At 36.8% G+C, this 18966-nt stretch overlaps 1 protein-coding gene across 3 annotated transcripts in view; it reads left to right on the top strand.

Annotated features, from left to right (window-relative positions):
• MACC1 (MET transcriptional regulator MACC1) overlaps positions 1-13350 on the top strand; it is a 68067-nt gene extending 54717 nt beyond the window's left edge. For all 3 annotated transcript variants that reach the window (XM_049641597.1, XM_049641598.1, XM_049641596.1), the window contains one exon: positions 9300-13350. In XM_049641597.1, the coding sequence (XP_049497554.1) occupies positions 9300-9512 (213 nt within the window). In that variant the 3' untranslated portion in view covers positions 9513-13350. The remainder of the gene's footprint in view (positions 1-9299) is intronic.
• The last annotated feature ends 5616 nt before the right edge of the window (positions 13351-18966 follow it).

Raw genomic sequence — 18966 nt, 5'->3', positions numbered from 1 at the left:
CTCACCTATAGAGAGTTATGACTGGAATGGTGTGTTTATAAGTCTTTTTGCTCAATCAGTGAAGTCTGATTTTCTGTTTTGTCTTCAGCCATATATTTGTCCCCCCTTATTTCTGACTGGCAGCTATAGTGTTCAGAGCACTTTATTCTGGGTCTAGATTTAAAGTGAGAAAGTAGGTATTCCTCAAAGAGCTGACTTTATTTATTTTTATACACGAATAAAAGTTCTATATGGAATTCTTCCTACTTATTTAGTATCTTTCCTCTGAATCCTTGCTCTCAGTATTTAATTCATCTGTACTTTTAACATATTTACTAGGACTGTCAGTTCCCAGAATTGGAGCTTTAGGAGCTACAAAAATCACAAACAGAATGAAAAATATGATTTTTTTCTCCCTAAAGCCACATTTTATTTGGCCTGGGAATCGAGATAAATTGTTAATAACTTGAATTATTTTATTTTAAAAATGTATATGATAAGATGCTGAAATACGTGAAAATAATGAGAATGGTAATAGTTGCAATTTATTGTGTGTTTACTGTGTCAGCTAATCATTATGAGCATTTTATTTACTGTATTTCATTTATTTTAACAAACTTTCTAAGGAAGACATTATAACCATTCACAATTTACAGATATGCAAACTAAGAGTGAATGCATTTGTGTAAACCATCCAGAATTACATGGTTATTAAGTACAGAACTGGGTTCCAGACCCAGGTATGTTTTACACACAGTCCTATCCAATATGCACAACTAATAAGTCCTTTCAGAATTAGCTAAATAAAAGAAGATCAAATTGGGAAGGAGCTGTCAGAAGACACACCCTAGTCCTGAAGGATGGATAGCATTTGGATAATTGGAGAGGATTGGAAGGAGATTTCAGTGCTTCTGGATACCAGTGACTTCTAGAGACCATTGAGGAGACTATGTGGGCTGGAGGGGAGAGGTCATTTTAGTAATTATTGGGAGATATGGTCATATATGTATATATTGGAGACAATAGAGTCTTTAATGACTGCCAGAGCATAGAGGTTAAGATTGCTGGTCTGGATTCCCGATCTAGTCTATTATCTATTAGTCTTCAGCAAATAAACTTTTTTTTCTAGGAATATTTTTTTTTTGGAAAGTGATGTGAATTATACTATCTTGCTCATCGGATATTTGGAGGATTAAATGAAATAATATACATGAAATATTTGGAATAATGCTTTGCACATTGTAATAACTAAATATATATTATCTATTATTTTAACTAAGAGCAAGAGGTGAATTTGACAACTGTGTGACATTGAATGATTTTGGAAAAGGAAATATAGTAATTTTTTAGTAATATGGCTGCAAGTAACTATAGAAAGAATGTAGGCAAGGGAAAAGTCACCAATGATTTCAAGGTTTCTCTTCTAAAAACTGGTGGAATGGTAATGCATGGAAAAAATAAGAAGAAAAAAGCCTTGGCTAGTCAGCTTTTTTTACTGGTTTAACAATGTTTATTTTCCTTGGAAAATGTCTCTTGCAAAAGATAAAAGGAAGTTCTTGAACTCTTATGGTTTTCTGGCTCACACAGCAAGTCCTGGATTCTGCAGGGACATTGCATTGTCCACTTCTAGCCTTGGTACTTAACTGTATGATTTGCTGGGCTTTTACAGTATGAGATACATTTACAATTTCTTAAAGGTGGGAAAGTATTATATGGAAATTCATCTACAAGTGGTAACATGTATAGACTAATTTCTCAGTTCTTCATTGTTTGGACTACAGATTTGACACAGTAACATAATATTTAGATTACCATAGTCTATTTTGTACAATACTATAATGCTTGTTGCTACAATATTTAATTCCAAAAATTACTCCATTTCTTGAAATGATGAAATAAAGAAACAATGACATCGCAGTGAAATTCATGGGGTAGCACATTGTAGTCATACGATCTTCTACATTATATGTCTTATTACCTACCAAAAATCAAATAGAAATAATAATCATATTAATAAATATTATAAAGTTTAAATATTATAAAGATATCTTAAATTGGATTTAGAGACACAAATATTTTATTTAGAGTTTAGGTTTTCTTTATTGAGGTTTATTTTGAGGAATCACAAACAACCAGGAATATTAGAAAAACCAAACCCCAGCTAAGTATAAGACTTAAATCAGCATTGATTAAAACTGCTTACTACTGAAATAAATCCATGGCTATACTTTAATGAAATGACTCTGGATTTATAGCTGGGTGACCTGAATTCTCTTCCTAAATAGGAGTTAGTGAGGATGGCTCGTCCAGCCGGTTTTCCTAAGATGTTAGATTGTTTTGAGTAGATGCAGGAGCAAAGTATGAGTCCTCTATCTTCCTCTGGGTTATGCTTAACCCCTGATGTTCCAAGTGGTTATTCCTAGAGGAAGCAAAGCTGGCTGTACCCAGAGACTTTTCCAAGAGAATCTTCTGTCCAAGTTTCAAACAAGTCCATGTCCCTTCTAAGGAAATAGGGACTCCCTGATAGGTTAGCCTCCCTTCTTTTCTGAAGATAATGGTAACTCTCAACACTATTTATGTACTTACCATTTAAGGTGATAGAAAACCCACCTGGATATTATAAATGATGTACTGAAGATAGAACACATGTAATAATCTTTAATAATGCAAATTTGCCTTAATACTTCTTCAGCTAATTGTACTTAAAATGAAACATTGCTCCTATACTTTTATGAGGAAAGTAAGGGGGTTATGAATCTTTTAATGTGGAAAAATGTAATCATCCAATTATAGTTAACCAATTGCATCCTTTATGCTATTCATGTTTTATGAGCTAAAAAAAGACATAGAGTGCTAAGCTCAAATCTGAATTGCTTTTATTCATGTTGCATTTCATTATCCAGAGCATTATCTAATGAGTCTTACTGGCTTCTGGGAACAAGCGCTCTAAATTTGGAAAACTATTTTTTAAATTTCTATTCCTGTTTCATTTCTTTTGACATCTCACCACTTCTTTTATTGCTCTTTTACCATTTTCTTTGTCCTCTAATGCCTGGAAGATAAACCAAAGACATTTCACACAAATGCTAGGACTTTGGAAACTGCTAACCTTTAATAGATTAAATACTTCCTGATGCTTACTGATGCTCCCTTATAGAAGGAGATCAAAACACACAGTTGAGAAATTAACAACTCTATGCTTTTGTCAGCCTCGTGCTTCCTATTCAGAGATGAACCCATAACATCGTGAAGTTAACATTTAAAAAAATCTCAGAGTATAGGAGTAAGAGTAATGCCTGTGTGTCAAATAATTGTGTTAGAGGTGAAGAAGACTGAGAGAATTTGTTTTGTGGTTACGAGTAATTCAACAAAAACAAACCCTCAGGAGCATGCTTTCCTTTGATTTATCTACGCATTAGTGCAGAGTTTCTGCATATCATCCCTTAAATCATAACACTGAACAAGAACGGAAGAACTATTTTAAACCACTAAATAGATATATAAGATAACATAAACCTGGAAGAGATCATAGCAGTCCACAATCACTTCCAGCTTTCAGAGGACTTAGGTCATTGTGGAAAGAAAATTGTTTATTCTACTGATTTTATTCAAACATTTCCAGAAAACGTATGACTTTGTTTTCTCTTTAATTATTACAAAGCTGAGAATACTTCGTGGCTTTTTTTTAAGAAATTAATGTTTATTTTTGAGAGTCATAGAGACAGAGTGTGAGCAGGGTGGGGGCAGAGAGAGAGGGAGACACAGAATCTGAAGCAGGCTCCAGGCTCTGAGCTGTCCTCACAGAGCCTGATGTGGGTCTCAGACCCACGAACAGAGAGATCATGATCTGAGCCTAAGTTGGATGCTTAAACGACTGAGCCACCCAGACACCCTTCCTTTGTGGCTTTTAATGTGTATTTTTGGACCTAATTTTGTAAAGTCTATAGTTAATTAATGTATGCCAGTTTCCTCTTGTGTCTTTGCCTTCGATAGCATATGTTCACTTGCTGAATAAGAAAACGTAGAATGACAGACAGAAAGAAGTGCTGAAGAAACAAAAGTAAAATATTTAAGGACTTGAGTCAAATATCATATAGCTCTGTCGCAAAGGACAACAAAACACTGATTAGACTATTTATTGCATTGATGAAGGCTGGGCTTTTGTCATGCTTTGTTAAAGCAAATCTCAATGTAGAGAAAGTTCTATTTACCATACCTGGCAGAGACTTGTTTATTTCTCTTAATAAAACATACTTTTAAAACCTAGCCCCCGAGGGGCGCCTGGGTGGCTCAGTTGGTTAAGTGTCCTACTTTGGTTCAAGTCATGATCTCACAGTTCATGGGTTCAGGCCTGCATTGGGCTCTGTACTCACAGCTCAGAGCCTGGAGCCTGCTTCAGATTCTGTGTCTTCCTCTCTTTGCCCCTTCCCTGCTCACACTCTTTAAGAAATGAATACATGTTAAAAATTTTTTTTAAAACCTAGTTCCCCAAATTTAACATTTTTCATTTGTACCAAGTACACAACTATAGCATATGCTTTAAATCCCATTTATTCTCAATTATTCTTGATATTTTCCCTGTTCATTACCCTAACTCCATAATGATTTTAACATTTGTGTTGTTTATGTGTTCTGCTTAAAGGAAGTTAACTTATCTTCTTGAGAAATATGCTGCCTCCTTAATCTTCATCAACCCTAAATTATCTGGCTAGGGTAGGATTCAAACCAACCTCTCCTTTCAAATGTAAAATATTAGTCTTTATAGATTTTTTTTCCTTTTAAAAATAATTTATTCTCCACTGCTTCTCCTTCTAGCTTTGTCTCTCTTCTTTTAACTTTCAAATTCCAAATGTGACCCACTTTTTCTGTGGTTTCTAGTTCCTTGTCACCTGGTCCTACCTGCAGTCTGTCCTCTACCACTCTCTTCAAACTGCCTTCTCCATGGTTACTGAAGTCCTAATAGTGCCAAAATCCTGGATTTTTCTCATTTTTCCTTCATGTTTCCATATTACTTGACATTACAGGTAAGAGAGGGGCTAACAGAGAAGAGATGTCCTCAAAGAGTGGCATGCTGGCACACGTTTAATAGCTCTTCAAGGGAGAAAAAGCCCTAAATTATACCTTTGCCATCTTCCGTGGTGTAAAAACTCCTAACATTGATGATTTTCACCTCCTAGTGTGATGTCACTGAATGTGGAGTTGGGAGGCTATGTGAACAACAGGCTCTGAGAAGCTGGGGTGAGCTGAATGTCCTTTTTGGAATGCTATCAATCCTTGACTTTTGCAACATGAAGTACCCTGCTTCATTTTCTATGACTCTGACACCAGCTTCTCTCCATACTTATATTGCTTCTACTTTTTTCTTTTTCCTTTTTAAATCTTTATTTTATTTTTAGAGAGAGCTTGCACATGCAAGCAGGGGAGAGGGGCAGAGGGAAATAGAGAATTTTTTGTTGTGTTTATTTATTTTTGAGAGAGAGAGAGAGAGCGCACAAGCAGGGAAGGCGCAGACAAATAAGGAGAGAGAATCCCAATACTCAGCACGGAACCGATGCAGGGCTCTATCCCACGACCCTGGGATCGTTACATGAGTCAAAATCAAGAGTTGGATGCTCAACCGACTGAACCACCCAGCACCCCTCATTGCTTCTATTTCTTGTTTGTGGTCCCTAATTGTGGACTTAATTGAGGGTTAAATTTTTCACCCTTTCATTTTCTTCCTTGGCATTTTCCACTACTCTCATTTTTCCTCATCACTTTGGCATGATGCTAATAAATTCTTGGCTGCTTCCTGGAGGTCATCTCTCTATTCCAAAGTCTTACTGGAGATGGAGATACTCATGCCTTCACCTCATATGCATTAGGGTTAAAACTAGGTTGCCTATCTTTCTCTCACCCCAAAAGTACCCACTTTCCTTCATATCCTATTAAAAAGTATTAAATGCAAACTATATGCCAGATACTTTAGAAGGTTCTTTGGACACAGACCTGGGAAATTATTATCCATATTTTAAAGATTAAAAAATTCAAAACTCAGATACTTTGATTTACCCAAATTGACCCATCCAATAGGCAGTGCAACTCAGATGGCAACCCAGAGCTCTGACATCAAAACCCATCTTTCTTTCTGTTACACCACACTGCTTCTCAGTCAATGAACTCTCAGTTTTTATTACACTAAATGAAAACATGAAAGTAATTTTTGAGTTTTCTTAAACTGTTAATTACCAAATGCTGTCTAGTTATACAATAGGTCAGTGTTTGTGCAAGTGTCTATCTCCCTTCTATACTATAAGCTTCTAAAAACAAGCCATGCTATATTCATCATTTTGTTCCTTTGTGTAACAAAATTCTTTGTAGTGGTAGCTACTCAAAAACTCTTAATTTAATAAGTGAAATAATTAATGAACAACAATGTGTTTTGAATATATTCATTGTATTTGTGCTACAATAGTGTTTCTCTGTCATCTGCATGGACAGCCACACATGATGTTATATATAGCAGATCAGATTTTGCACTAAAGGAATATTCAGGGTTAGTTTGCTTCAAAGAGAAACAGAACTGGAATGCAATAGATACACATTTTAGTATAAATCATGAAGTTTACCATTGCTCTAGTGTTTTCAGCCCCAAGCTATTGTAACCCTTTCTATGTAGCTTATGGATTAGACTCCAGGAAATCCCCAATGAATTTAAAGCAGTATCCCTCCTTGCATTTCTGACTAATTCAGAGTACTCCTGGGGAGTCCTTTCACACTATCAGGTGTCTTAATTTGGGTTCAGGACTCAGAAGTCTATCCAAATTTCTCTGAATTGCAAGAACTGACCGAAATGTTCTGCTGTCAGTGAAAACTGCCAAATGTGAGAGTGTTATATAGCTCTCTGCATAAGTGAGTAGATAAATGTATCATTGGACTTCTGAATCTGTAGTTCCCAATTCCTGCATCACCTTGGTGTATTTCCTATTTCAAACAGCACCAAAGGACTGCTGCATGATTGAGTATGCCTCAGGGCTTTTCTATACATAGCAATCCACTGTGCTGCAGCAAGATATGTGGTGCAGAGTTGTGTGTGTGTGTGTGTGTGTGTGTGTGTGTGTGTTTACCAGGAAAGGCAGTGGAGCCATTTTGGCTGCCTCTATGATGTTACTTTGAATCTGCACACATAGTAGTGCATAAACTGAAAATTATCCAGATATGATTCTTTAAAAGACATCTGGTTTTTATGAGACTATGCCATCATCTGGGTACTGAAATGCTCTTAGATGCTATTTATCATAAAATATCTTCAAATACATCTATTTTTTTAAGTTTATTTACTTATTTTGAGAAAGAGAGTGCACGTGAGCAGGGGAGGTGCAGAGATAGAGGGAGAGAGAGAATACCAAGCAGGCTCCACACTGTCAGTACACAGCCCAATGCGGGGCTCGAAGTCGTGAACTATGAGATCATGACCTGAGCCAAAATCAAGAGTTGGATGCTTAACGTACTGAGCCACCCAGGCAGCCCTCAAATACATCTTTTTATCATTAAATTACTAAAGGACTTAGCATAAAATATGAGAAGGTTTTAGCTATAAACACCATTATTTTAAACAATATATGGCAAGTTGAAAAATAATGTACCAACTAGTTGAGCATCAGGGAATTTTAAATGAATGCAACATAGAATACAGGTCTCAAAGCTTTTACAGAGGGTTAGTATATACTCACTACAGAATAATTTACTTGTTTAGTGCATCTTTGCATCTGAGAAGTGGCAGGCAAGATTGAATCTGGCAAAAAGCATCTGTTAATATGCCTCAATTCATCTTCCATTGCTGAGATATTAGTGGTGACCAGCAACTGGGAGGTTTGATTTCAAAGTGACTATTCAGAAAAATAAACAAGAGAACATCTCATTCATAGTCTATCAGTGATGGAAGATGCAGTTCTTTGTAAATCAGGTTGGAGAGGGTAAAACTTATATACAAAAATCTGGGATCATTTGGGATGATGCATCATAACCTCCTGGATATAGTATAATATTGATAATTATTTTCCATTCAATACCTTGCAGAATCAAGCTTCATCAATAGAGACAAAGATATGGGTGTTCATGGCTTCCCAGGAATGCCAATTTGGACAAATAACATCAAACTGTTTTTTGAGTTCAATGCCTATCCTTTTATGTAGATTAAATTGATTGAAACTCTTTATTATGGTCTTTCATTCTTTTAATTTCAATTGTAGAGTATATGAGGCTATCAGAGGAGGGTGAAAAATTATATCCCAAAGCCCTACTTCATGTGATATTACTGTTAATGGAGGCTCTATTTAAGAGGGCAGCTCTGCATAATATTGAGCTCACAGTCTGTGTTCCTGCATTTGTGATAAAATCACAAATGAATTAGTTTAGTGAACCCAAATAGGTAGAGGTAATAAAGTTTATATTCCAAATAGTCCAATTATAAGTAGTACATGGCTCGTTTTTTCATTTTCTTAGAAAAATTTATTTTAAGCTCATTGTGTTTCTGTGTGTGTGTGTGTGTGTGTGTGTGTGTGTGTGTGTGTGTTTATTCTACAATTTATCTTCTTTGGTCGGCCTTTGTCTTTATTCTCTCTGAGCCCGGTTGCCTTGGTTACCATTACATACATGCTCGAACATGAAGTTCCTCTTTGACGTACATTTATTTCTATGGAAACAATGATGTCATTGGTATTGGTAGGTGCTTGGGGAAAGCATAATAAAACATTGAATATTGATCTTTCTTTTGGTTATAAAATGATTCATTAAATTATTTTTAAATTAGAGAACTGTATTTTTACTTTCCTTTTAAGATTTGATCATGAAAGTACATCTTTTCTTGTTTTCCTTGCTCAAATAAAATGACTTAAAGCATTAAATACACTGTATAGCTCCTTCTTGTGATATGTCGTGTAATAAAGCTCACCATAGATAGTATTAAAATAAAAGAATCATTATTTTTACCTTAAAAATCTTTCAGAGAGTGAAAAGTTTATCTCAGTAACATCAAAAAGTTACACAAAGAATTTTATATCATATCAAGGCAATGAACAATGTTTAGATGATGGATCAAGAAAAAAAAAGAGGCACTACTTGTCATTATTTTAAAATTTTTCTAGGCATAGAAACACAAAAATATAAGATGGAAGTGATAGCTATTGAAACGTTTTCTATGACATTAAGTAAGTCCATGTATAATTGGTATTCCAGTTTTTTTATGTCCTGAGAGGCTTTTTAAAACTTTTTTTAAAAGCATCTATTTTCATCTCTGTTTGTCTTCCAACTACTCCAGTCTAATTTTTTTTCCTTTATAGATGATGTGGAAACCTGCTTATGATTTTCTCTATACTTGGGGTGCTCACTATGGAAGTAGCTACAGAGACGTGTTACAAGACCTTCAATCGGCTTTGGACAGAATGAAAAACCCTGTGACCAAGCAGTGGCGAGAGTTAACTGGAGCTTTAATACTGATACATTCCTTAGAGTTTTTGAGAGCAACTGCATTCTCTACTTCTGAGGAAGTATAGGGTATGTTTTGGGGAAGAGGGAGAACGGTAGGAGGGAAATGGAGTGCGTGTGTGTGTATGTGTGTGTGTGCATGTGGTGTGTGCACACACACGCGTACATAAAGAATCTCAGAAAAGTATTACTTTTTTTTCATTTGTCAAAAAATATTTTTTCCTGGTGAAAGCACAGCTTAACACAAAAGCCAAGGATACATTTTATAATTAAACATGTAATTTTATATGTTTCAAATGCAAACATTAAGCCATTTTGTTGTTGAGAAAGGACAATAAAACCCTTGCCCCTTTCAAAGTTGCTTTAATTTCTTTAAGTCAAAACAAATGGCTGTTAGCATAATTACCTCACACAGTTACCTAGATAAACTAGAGGCTCCCAGTGTGAACACTGGAGTTTTACTTGTAGCGGGTCTAGAGAGAGGAGAAGCAAACACATACTCTGTGCACAGGCACAGAGCCACAAGCTTTCTATATTCCATCTTTTTTATTTATTAGTGGAGTTTGCTAACATTATTCCCATTTTTCATCTGAAAAGACTAAGGTGGTGAGGACACTCAGGGCAAATAGCCAATGGGAAATAAGTTTTCTGTCTGCAAAATCTGGTTTTATTATTTTTTTTAAGCATAGCACATAGCAAAATAGTAAAAAACTAAAAGTGCACATTAAAACTTATAGGGACATAGTAGCAACTTCATTTTAAGTGAAACTTGCTGCACTTTTCCACCATCTATTGAAAGACTGCCAGAAAAAAAAATATGACTGATCATCAGAAATCTGTTGTTTGCATCCATGGACTAGAGTTTTCACCATCTTCCTTCCCCTAGCATCTTGGGACATAGCTAACCCTGCCTAACTTGGATTTTTTCTTCAGGATCATTGTGCAGAGCAGTTCTTTAACTCTCAGGGATTTTTAATAAGAAGAATTATTTTTAAAATTTTTTAACGTTTATTTATTTTTGAGACAGAGAGAGACAGAGCATGAACAGGGGAGGGTCAGAGAGAGAGGGAGACACAGAATCCGAAACAGGCTCCAGGCTCTGAGCTGTCAGCACAGAGCCCAACGCGGGGCTCGAACTCACGGACCGTGAGATCATGACCTGAGCCGAAGTCGGACGCTTAACCGACTGAGCCACCCAGGCACCCCAAGAAGAATTATTTTTTAAAAACCTGACTTATCACTGTTGAATGAAGCAGTCGTAACCACCCAAAACACTGATATCTGTGGGTGTGAATGCTCATGTGCTCATACAAACACACGTGTGTGTGTGTGTGTGTGTGTGTGTGTGTGTGTGTATGTGTTTACCAGAGTGTTTCAGAAGCTTTTGCAAGACAGAGATTACATAGGGAATTAGGGCAGTGCAAATGCTAACTGCTGGTAGAGTTCACAAAGAGATGGTTTGTGCTTACTCATATGTTCAAACCTTTGGCCACATGCCAGTGTTTATGTGCTTTGGACAGTCATTCATTTATTGTATTTAATCAACAGATGGAGTATGTGTACCTTCTCTGTGGCAGGCACGTAGATGCTTGAGGTTAATAGTGGTGGAAGAAAGAGCATGATCCCTGACTTCAGTATTGCTAAGTTATAGAGACAGGCAACAATTTAAAACACTATACAATTAAATGTAAAATTAGATCTGTAACAACAGTTACAATGGACAGGCCGGAATGCCAAGGGATATAGATATGAAAGGCCATTTATGAATCCAAAGGGTCAGGGATGTTTTCTCTGGGAAAGAAATGGTGAACCGAAGGAGGATCAAGCACTGCTTTTAGTCCAGGGAAGGTAGAAGAGGTCGTTCCTCAATGCATTGAAGCCCTGAGGCAGGAGGGAAACTCCAGAGATGCAGAGAGCCAGAGTGAAGGGTTTGAAGGGGTGAAGAAGTGAAGGAAGGAAAGACACACCCTCAAAGGTAATATAATGAGCTGAATAAGGATTTTGTTTGGGGATCCTGAATAAAACATATCCATTTGGCTAAAAAGTAAAAGCAGAATCTTTTTAGAGCTTTTAATACACCTACCCTGGGGTATTTCTTATGCTGGCAAAGGTAATTTGAATTAGGTTTAAGAACAGTCTTTAAGGCTTTCAATATTTATATTTGATAATAAGAGAACATAGCCTGCCCAGGGAGTTATGTACACACATTCAAGGACAGAATTTATTTTAGTTGAAAATAAATTCAGGGAGAGGGAGGAAAGAAATAGTTTGTAAGTTCAGGACACAATCATTTTTAGTGGTGATTTTGCTTTCCTTAGAACATTCTTGGAATCTTATTAACATGTCAGCAAACCAGAGAATTTCGGGAAGAGATAGTAAGGAATTAATAACTGGGTTTTTCCAGGCTCCAAGATCTGAGAAGACAGAGATCTTGTTAGCTGATTAGGGTAGTAAGATTAAACAAATCACTTCAGGTTTACATCGCATCATGTGTTGTGACTGTGGCTGGGAAGTTTAAAAAGAGTTTAAAAAATGAAAAACATGAAGTGCAACTTAAGGATGAAGCATTGGCTTACATATTAATATATACAAAGATATCTTATAGTCTTGTAACAAATCCTTCCAGAGGAATTTTAAACCCATGTCCAAACATTCTGTTCTTATAAATATATTCTAATATTTTTATGAATCACTTTTATTTTTCTGAATTTTATATTTTTCTTCCTATAATGGATTTCATAATCAGAAAAGATTAACTCAGTAATCATGAATTTCCTTTAATATTTGGCAGCAAATCAAGGGAATTAATAAGGTACTTAAATTCCATCCTTGACATCATTAAAAGCATCAAAAGCCATTAATCTAAAACTTCTTAAACACTTCCAAAGTGGAAAAATCATAGTTCTTTCAGTACCTCAGGCTTTTTCTCTAATGATGCATTAGGATGAGATTTTAGTTCAGTGCTCAGCTTGCAATGTAACAGTTTTTCAATGGAAGCCACAGATCCTCCACTTCCTGTGTTAAAGCCTTAATATGGAGGCCAATTAAGGAGGTGCGTGCAACAGCAGATAATTAACTGTTCATACCCAGCGGGATGGATACAGCACATTTTCATGTCCTGTAATGTAGAAAATACCATATGAAGTTTTGACCTTGACAATGCCTAGATTTCTGGAAGGGGCAGAATGTAGTACATCAATGGATGGCATTGGTCTAAGAAATGCCACTGCTAATAAACAGGTTTGAATATGTGATATGAAAATACAATAGAAAAAGAAAATACAACAGAGAGAATATATTCAAATCATACTATGCTGTAACTAGAAGGTTCAAAACTTGAATTTTCATACTGTGCTACTGTAATTTGTATTTTCCGTAATTTTTTAATGTCTAAGGAATATTTGAGGCAATATAAAGAAAAAGGAGAATAATGAAAACATGTTGCTAGAGGCTTTTCTAGTTAAAATAGATGTTTTTTTTTCTTATTCCCACATAATTTGCCCTTCTTCTATATGAAGTTGTTTCCCATGTTAGTGAAGTTCCAAAGATCATATATTACCATTATGTTAGGTGAGGTTAACTCAAAGACATTCTTCAGAATAAAGTAATTGTTGAGGGTTGGTTTCTTGCATGTATACATATTAGTGCACAACACAAAATAAAAAGTGACTATGTGTACACAGGAAACTTGAATTTGTACATATCTAGCACCTGATGTTTGTCTCATATTCAAGCATCAAGATTTCACTAAATGTACAAATCTGTGGCTTTTGCATGTATTTTTTACGTTGATTTTCTATTTATGTATACCTAGGCTTATGTAATCCAGAAGGTTTTTCACCTAAAAGCTTTGCAATTCTGAATAATAGTGTCAGTTCATATATGAGGGGGTGAGGATGGAAATATCAGTACTGGAAAATAATTAGTAATGCCAATGGAGAAAATTCCAGAGCATGTGCTGCTGCTGTTATAGTGAACACAACAAGGATGGCTTCTTCTGCAAAAGAGTTGTCCAGGAGTTGAGAGCCCCTGGCTTCTGATCTTTGCCTATTACTTCCTAAGAGACTTTCCACCTGTAACCCAGCTTCCCTGGGCTTCAGTTTTCTCTCATCCATAAGACAAGGTGCCTGACAAAGTTCCTCTTGGGTTTAAATGTCTGTGAGTATATAATGAGCACGATATTTTATGGGTGTTTTTTTCTGTTTATTTGTCTTGCTATGCAGGAAGTAAAAGTGAGCTAAGACTAATAATTTGAATACTAATTATCTACATGATAATAATGTCTCCTATGTGTGAGGCATAGCACCCATAGCACATACACATAAACATACTGATCATTTTATGGCACTTTATAATATTACTCACATAACCTAGTCAAGTTGCTTTTGCAATATGTACTGTTTTGAATAGTTGAAAATCACCCAACTATTCAAACAGACTAGAAAATGGTGTATGAGTGTTGCTTAGAAGGGTAGCAGAAATTTACAAGCAGCTACCTAGAGCACACTGGCAAACATACTCCAGTCTTACTGCAAGGCCTTAGACCAGGCAACCTCTGCTGCAGGGATTCTCCAATTTCAGAGCAGCAGAACTGCCTGGAAGGCTTGTTGGAACACAGACTGCTGGGTCCCACCCCCAAGTTTCTAATTTAGCAGGTCTGCAGTTGTTCCCAATAACTTGCATTTCTGGGAAGTTCCCATGTGATGCAGATGCTACTCATCCAGGGACCCCACTTTGAGAACCACTGAATTACAGTTTCCTTCCTCTCTGTGAAAATAAAAGAATCTTTGTTAAGCCAGAAAAACTTGCTTCTAGACAAACAAATTTTTATGTGATTCCATCAGAGAAATAGTTTTTAAATTATTTTAAAAAATCATGTTATATAATAGCTCCATTTATTTATATAGAATGAACTTTTCACAGGAAATTAATAAAAGCCTTATTATTTCAAAATAATAATTTTCATTGAAAAACTAACTGAAATAATTAAGAACTCTGCATTTTATTTGAAATGTAAACATACTTGAATAAAAACAGGTTAGTTGTTTGAGATTAATAATAATTTCAGGTGTTAAGATGATTTTGCAAAATATACGTAATGATGCACTTGTTTCTGTATCTTTTGAGAAAACTTTGTTTTACTGGCCAATCACTTGGTACATTTTTCTTGTTGAATTCATTTTCCCTATTGGGGAAAAGTGGTGTTTTTTTTGTTTTTTGTTTTTTGTTTTTTCATTCCAAGGATACCATTATTTACTTTCTATTTAAATTCAAGTTAGTTAACATACAGTGTAGTCTTGGCTTCAGGAGTAGAACCCAGTGATTCACCTCTTACATATGACACCCAGTGCTCATCCCAACAAGTGCCCTCCTTAATGCCCATCACCCATTTAAATGTTTTTAACTAACGTGATCAATACAACTATCCATATGCCTTACTTTCATTGTAGAATTACAAAATGATTATAGGCACTCGTTAATAAGGTAGCCAGATGTTCTCTTTCCAACGAGTGTTTCCACATTTAAAGGGATGGTGGCTCTGAGAAGGGTGATGAGGTGGACAAGCTCATGTAGATATTATGTATCATATTTCATCCTCTGCCATCATTTCCTTTTTAAATTGTTCTTCTTTGGGTAACTTGGAGAGAACCTATGACTTTTTATTTCTATTCATATAGATGTTTGAGTCTGTCCTTTTGTACCTGGAGGCAGATTTTTAAATGATCTTAATATTTAAGTCTACACTTGAACCCTTGGAATTTACTGGACATTTAGCATATCCATATAAGCATGCTTAGTACTTAAAAATCAGAACTTAGTCATGATGAAGTTATGAGTTTTACTTAAACTGGTTCCACCAAGCTCAGTCTTTTAAAAAGAATTTGGGATTGGCAACTTTGGTGTAATGTTGACCTTACATGTATCAGGTTAAATTGTTTAATAGGATTAGCTACCAAACTCCTTCCTAGAAAAATTTATTTTATGGGAGGAAAATATACTCTTTTGCTCCCAGGAAATATGTACTCAATGCTCACCCAGTCCCCTTACATCATGGTTGAAAGGAAGGAAAGTGTGAAGGGGAGATAGAAAAGAGTTTGATTATGGTCTAAAGAAAGGAGACTATTCAGGGACAATGGGAACTTTGTCTTCCTCTGTTTGTGTTGGTCTTTCACTTTCATTTTTCACTTATTTTACAGAGAGAACATGAGCGGGGTAGAAGGGCAGGGAGGGAGAGAGAGACAATCTTAAGCAGGCTCCACACTCAGTGACAGTGCAGAGGAGCCTGAAGAAGGACCTGATCCCACAAGCCTGGAATCATGACCTGAGCTGAAATCAAGACTCAGATGCTCAACTGGTTGAGCTACCCAGCTGTGTCCTGTTCATCTTCTTAAAAATGGAGAGTATCTTCATTCTTCTCCTTATCTGATCAATAATAAGTTATCAATTAACTGCTGCTTGGTTTTCTCCAGGATAGATTTAATGCTGCTTAAGATTGCCCTTTAAAACTACTAAGAAAGGTCAGCTAAAGCAAACATTGCAGATCTATGTTAAGATTGCCACTTAGCAGTCTATCAGGAGCTAGTGTCAGAAAACCTACCTCAAACTGGCTAAAGCACAAAGAATTTATTGTCTCTCACACCTGAAAACTCTAGGATAGTTTCAGGCATTACTGGCTTCAGGACTTGAAGGAGGCAATCAAATTGCTTGTTTCCCCCGCTTCTCTGCATTTGATTATATTGGTTTCATCCTTGGGCTCCACAGAAGCAGCCCAGGAGTTCTGGGCTATCCTTTCACGGGCCAAGTAGGCTGCATAAACATACTAAGCACTTTATAGCACTTAACACTATTACATAACCTAGTGAAATTGTTTTTGCAATATGTACTGTTTTGAATAGTTGAACACCACCCAACTATTCAAACAAGCAAGACAATGGTATATGAGTGTTGCTTACAAGGGTAGCAGCATATTGGGAATATTTGAAAGGCCACAGTAAAGCAGCAGCCACTGTGACTCTTGGAAGGTGGGTGTAGTTCAGGCCCTATTGCAGACCCTGACTTCGTTTGTTGGCAGGGTGGGGGTGGAAGGACAGCTGCCTGACCTGCAACCCCAGTTTCCCTAGGTTCTCCTTCTTCCCCTTGTCCAAATCCTGCCCAGGTGTGAATGCCAATCTACAGCGAGAGCGCCACCTAACGTGGGTTATACTCAGCAGTGAGGCTGCAGATTTGAAGTCAGGGAGAAAGCAGAGTGGGTGCCAGGGACAGACAGATTCTAGTTGTACCTGTTCTTCCCCAGTCCATGTCCATCTTTTCTTTCCTTCAGCCTGACCTGTGACTTCAGGTTCAGCTCCAAGACAGTGGAGAGAGCCAGCCAAGACTCTGACCAGCTCTCACAAATGTATAAAGTCAAATCACCATAATAAATCTTTAGCGTACATCATTGTTGCTGGTTCTGTTTTTCTGAGCAAATGCTTATTAATAGGTAGGGCAAGAGAGCATTTCCTAATAACCTCACAGGAACGGTCCCTCTGATTGGACCGATTTAGGTGCGGTGTTCATCCCTCAGCCAATCAGTGAGAGCTGTAACCAGTGGTCATTTGGCCAGAACTGAGTTACAGGCTCCTCCTCTGACAATCATCCAGGACACAAGGTTTGAGCATCATTGACCACCGGGTGAAATCGAAATACTTTTGGAAATGGAAGGAGATGGATGTTGGGGAAGTCAACAGCAATTTTCCACTAAAAATGTGAGGTGAGTTAACCTCAGCACTATTTCCGGTACCAAGACAACTTTCTCCCTCAGGTGTAATTCACAAGGCTAGTCATCGGGGTCCTTCTTATGCGACTGGGTAATGGGCCTGCATCTATAAACTTCTACACTAAATCAAATCCTAAGTGACTGAGTTTTGCCAGCAATATCTGTCTTCTGCATACCACTTTATGAACTGCTGATGACATGATGGAGCCATCTAAAACCCCACTAAGACTATGGGTTCACCTGGCCCAGGAAGTCCAGGGGCAGATCTTCTATTCTTTCTAATTCCTCACTCTCAAAGCAAGGCCCATACCTAGTAGAAGCACCTTGCCTGCTGCCAGGAGAGACCGGCAAGAGTCTGACCGGGAGAGAGGGATAGAGGAGTTCCCAGAATGACTGATTGACAAAACTGTAACGTTAGCGTCTAATGGCCTCACCTACCAGTGAAAAACAGCATGACAAAATCTTTGAATATTCTCTGAATGCAATTATGAAAGCAAGCCCAAGGTCAGTGGTGTTTCTTTCTCAGCCATCTGACTTTTCATTGGAGACTTTTATCTCCTCTTTTGAATCAATAATGACTTCTAAATGTTGCCCGAGGGGAAAGTAGAACAGCACTATGAACAAGGTGATTTAGATGGTTCCAAGACTTCCGTGAAAAACAGGCCAAAGGAAAGAGATACACTGACAAAGGTGGTGTGTTTGTTTGTTCTACATACATAGTATCTTTTTAAGATATAATTCACATATCATATAATTCACCCTGTCTGTTTTTAAGAACCTATCAACATTTTCTTTCTTGATATATAGTTCCTATTTAATATATGTTTAGTTATATGAACCTATCAACATTTTCTTTCTTGATATATAGTTCCTATTTAATATATGTTTAGTTATATTCACAATTTCCTGTGTCTGGAGAAATTCTCTTCAGGAGGGAGTATCATATTTTTCTGTTTTTCAGGGTGGAGTGGAATACTGTGGGTTGTGGTAAAATAAGAGATTAGCAGTCAAGGTTTGTGAGAAGACTAGGAGAGAGGACTTGATGTAACATCCCTAAAGCCGTTTTTAAGAGGTTTCACTGATAGTTTGGAAGAAAAAAATCTGCAATCCTCCTTTCACACTTTTAGAGAACCTTTATATTTCTTTCCATTTTGATTGCTGAGAAGATTACTGTGTGCTTAGGGATGAATCCAAGTTCCCATGTGAGAGCTTCAAATGCACTGCAAGTAATTAATCTACCCACCTGGGTTCCTGCCTTAAGCAAGTTTCTAAATCTATCTTTAATGAGAGCTCTATTTTGACCACTTGGTATATTCTGTGTTTATCTACTAGAAAACTGTATTAATTTGCTAGGGCTGCCATAACAAAGTACCAGAGATAGGGTGACTTAAACAACAGAATTTTTTTTCTCACAATTCTGAAGGCTAGAAGTCCAAGAGGAAGGTATTGGCAGGGTTGCTTTCTTCTCGGACCTGGAGGGGAGAATCTGTCCCAGACCTCTCTGCTGCCTTAGAGATGGTTATCTTCTCCTTGTGCCTTCACAGGGTTTTACCTTGGTCCACATGTCTGTGTCCTAATGTCTTCCTCTAAGGACATTAGATTAGATTAAGGGCCACCCTAGTGACCTCATTTTAGTTCAATTACCTATGAAAGATTTCATCACCAAATATAATTACACTGGTAGGTACTGAGGGTTAGGAATTCAACATATGAATTTGGGGGACACAAAAACAATAAGCTTGTAACAAAAAATTTGTTGGCCATGA

The sequence above is a fragment of the Panthera uncia genome, chromosome A2 (genome assembly GCF_023721935.1).
Source record: "Panthera uncia isolate 11264 chromosome A2, Puncia_PCG_1.0, whole genome shotgun sequence".
In the NCBI taxonomy this organism is placed as follows: Eukaryota; Metazoa; Chordata; class Mammalia; order Carnivora; family Felidae; genus Panthera; species Panthera uncia.
The sequence above is the reverse complement of the archived record's forward strand: the minus strand, read 5'-3'. Positions and strand labels throughout refer to the sequence as shown.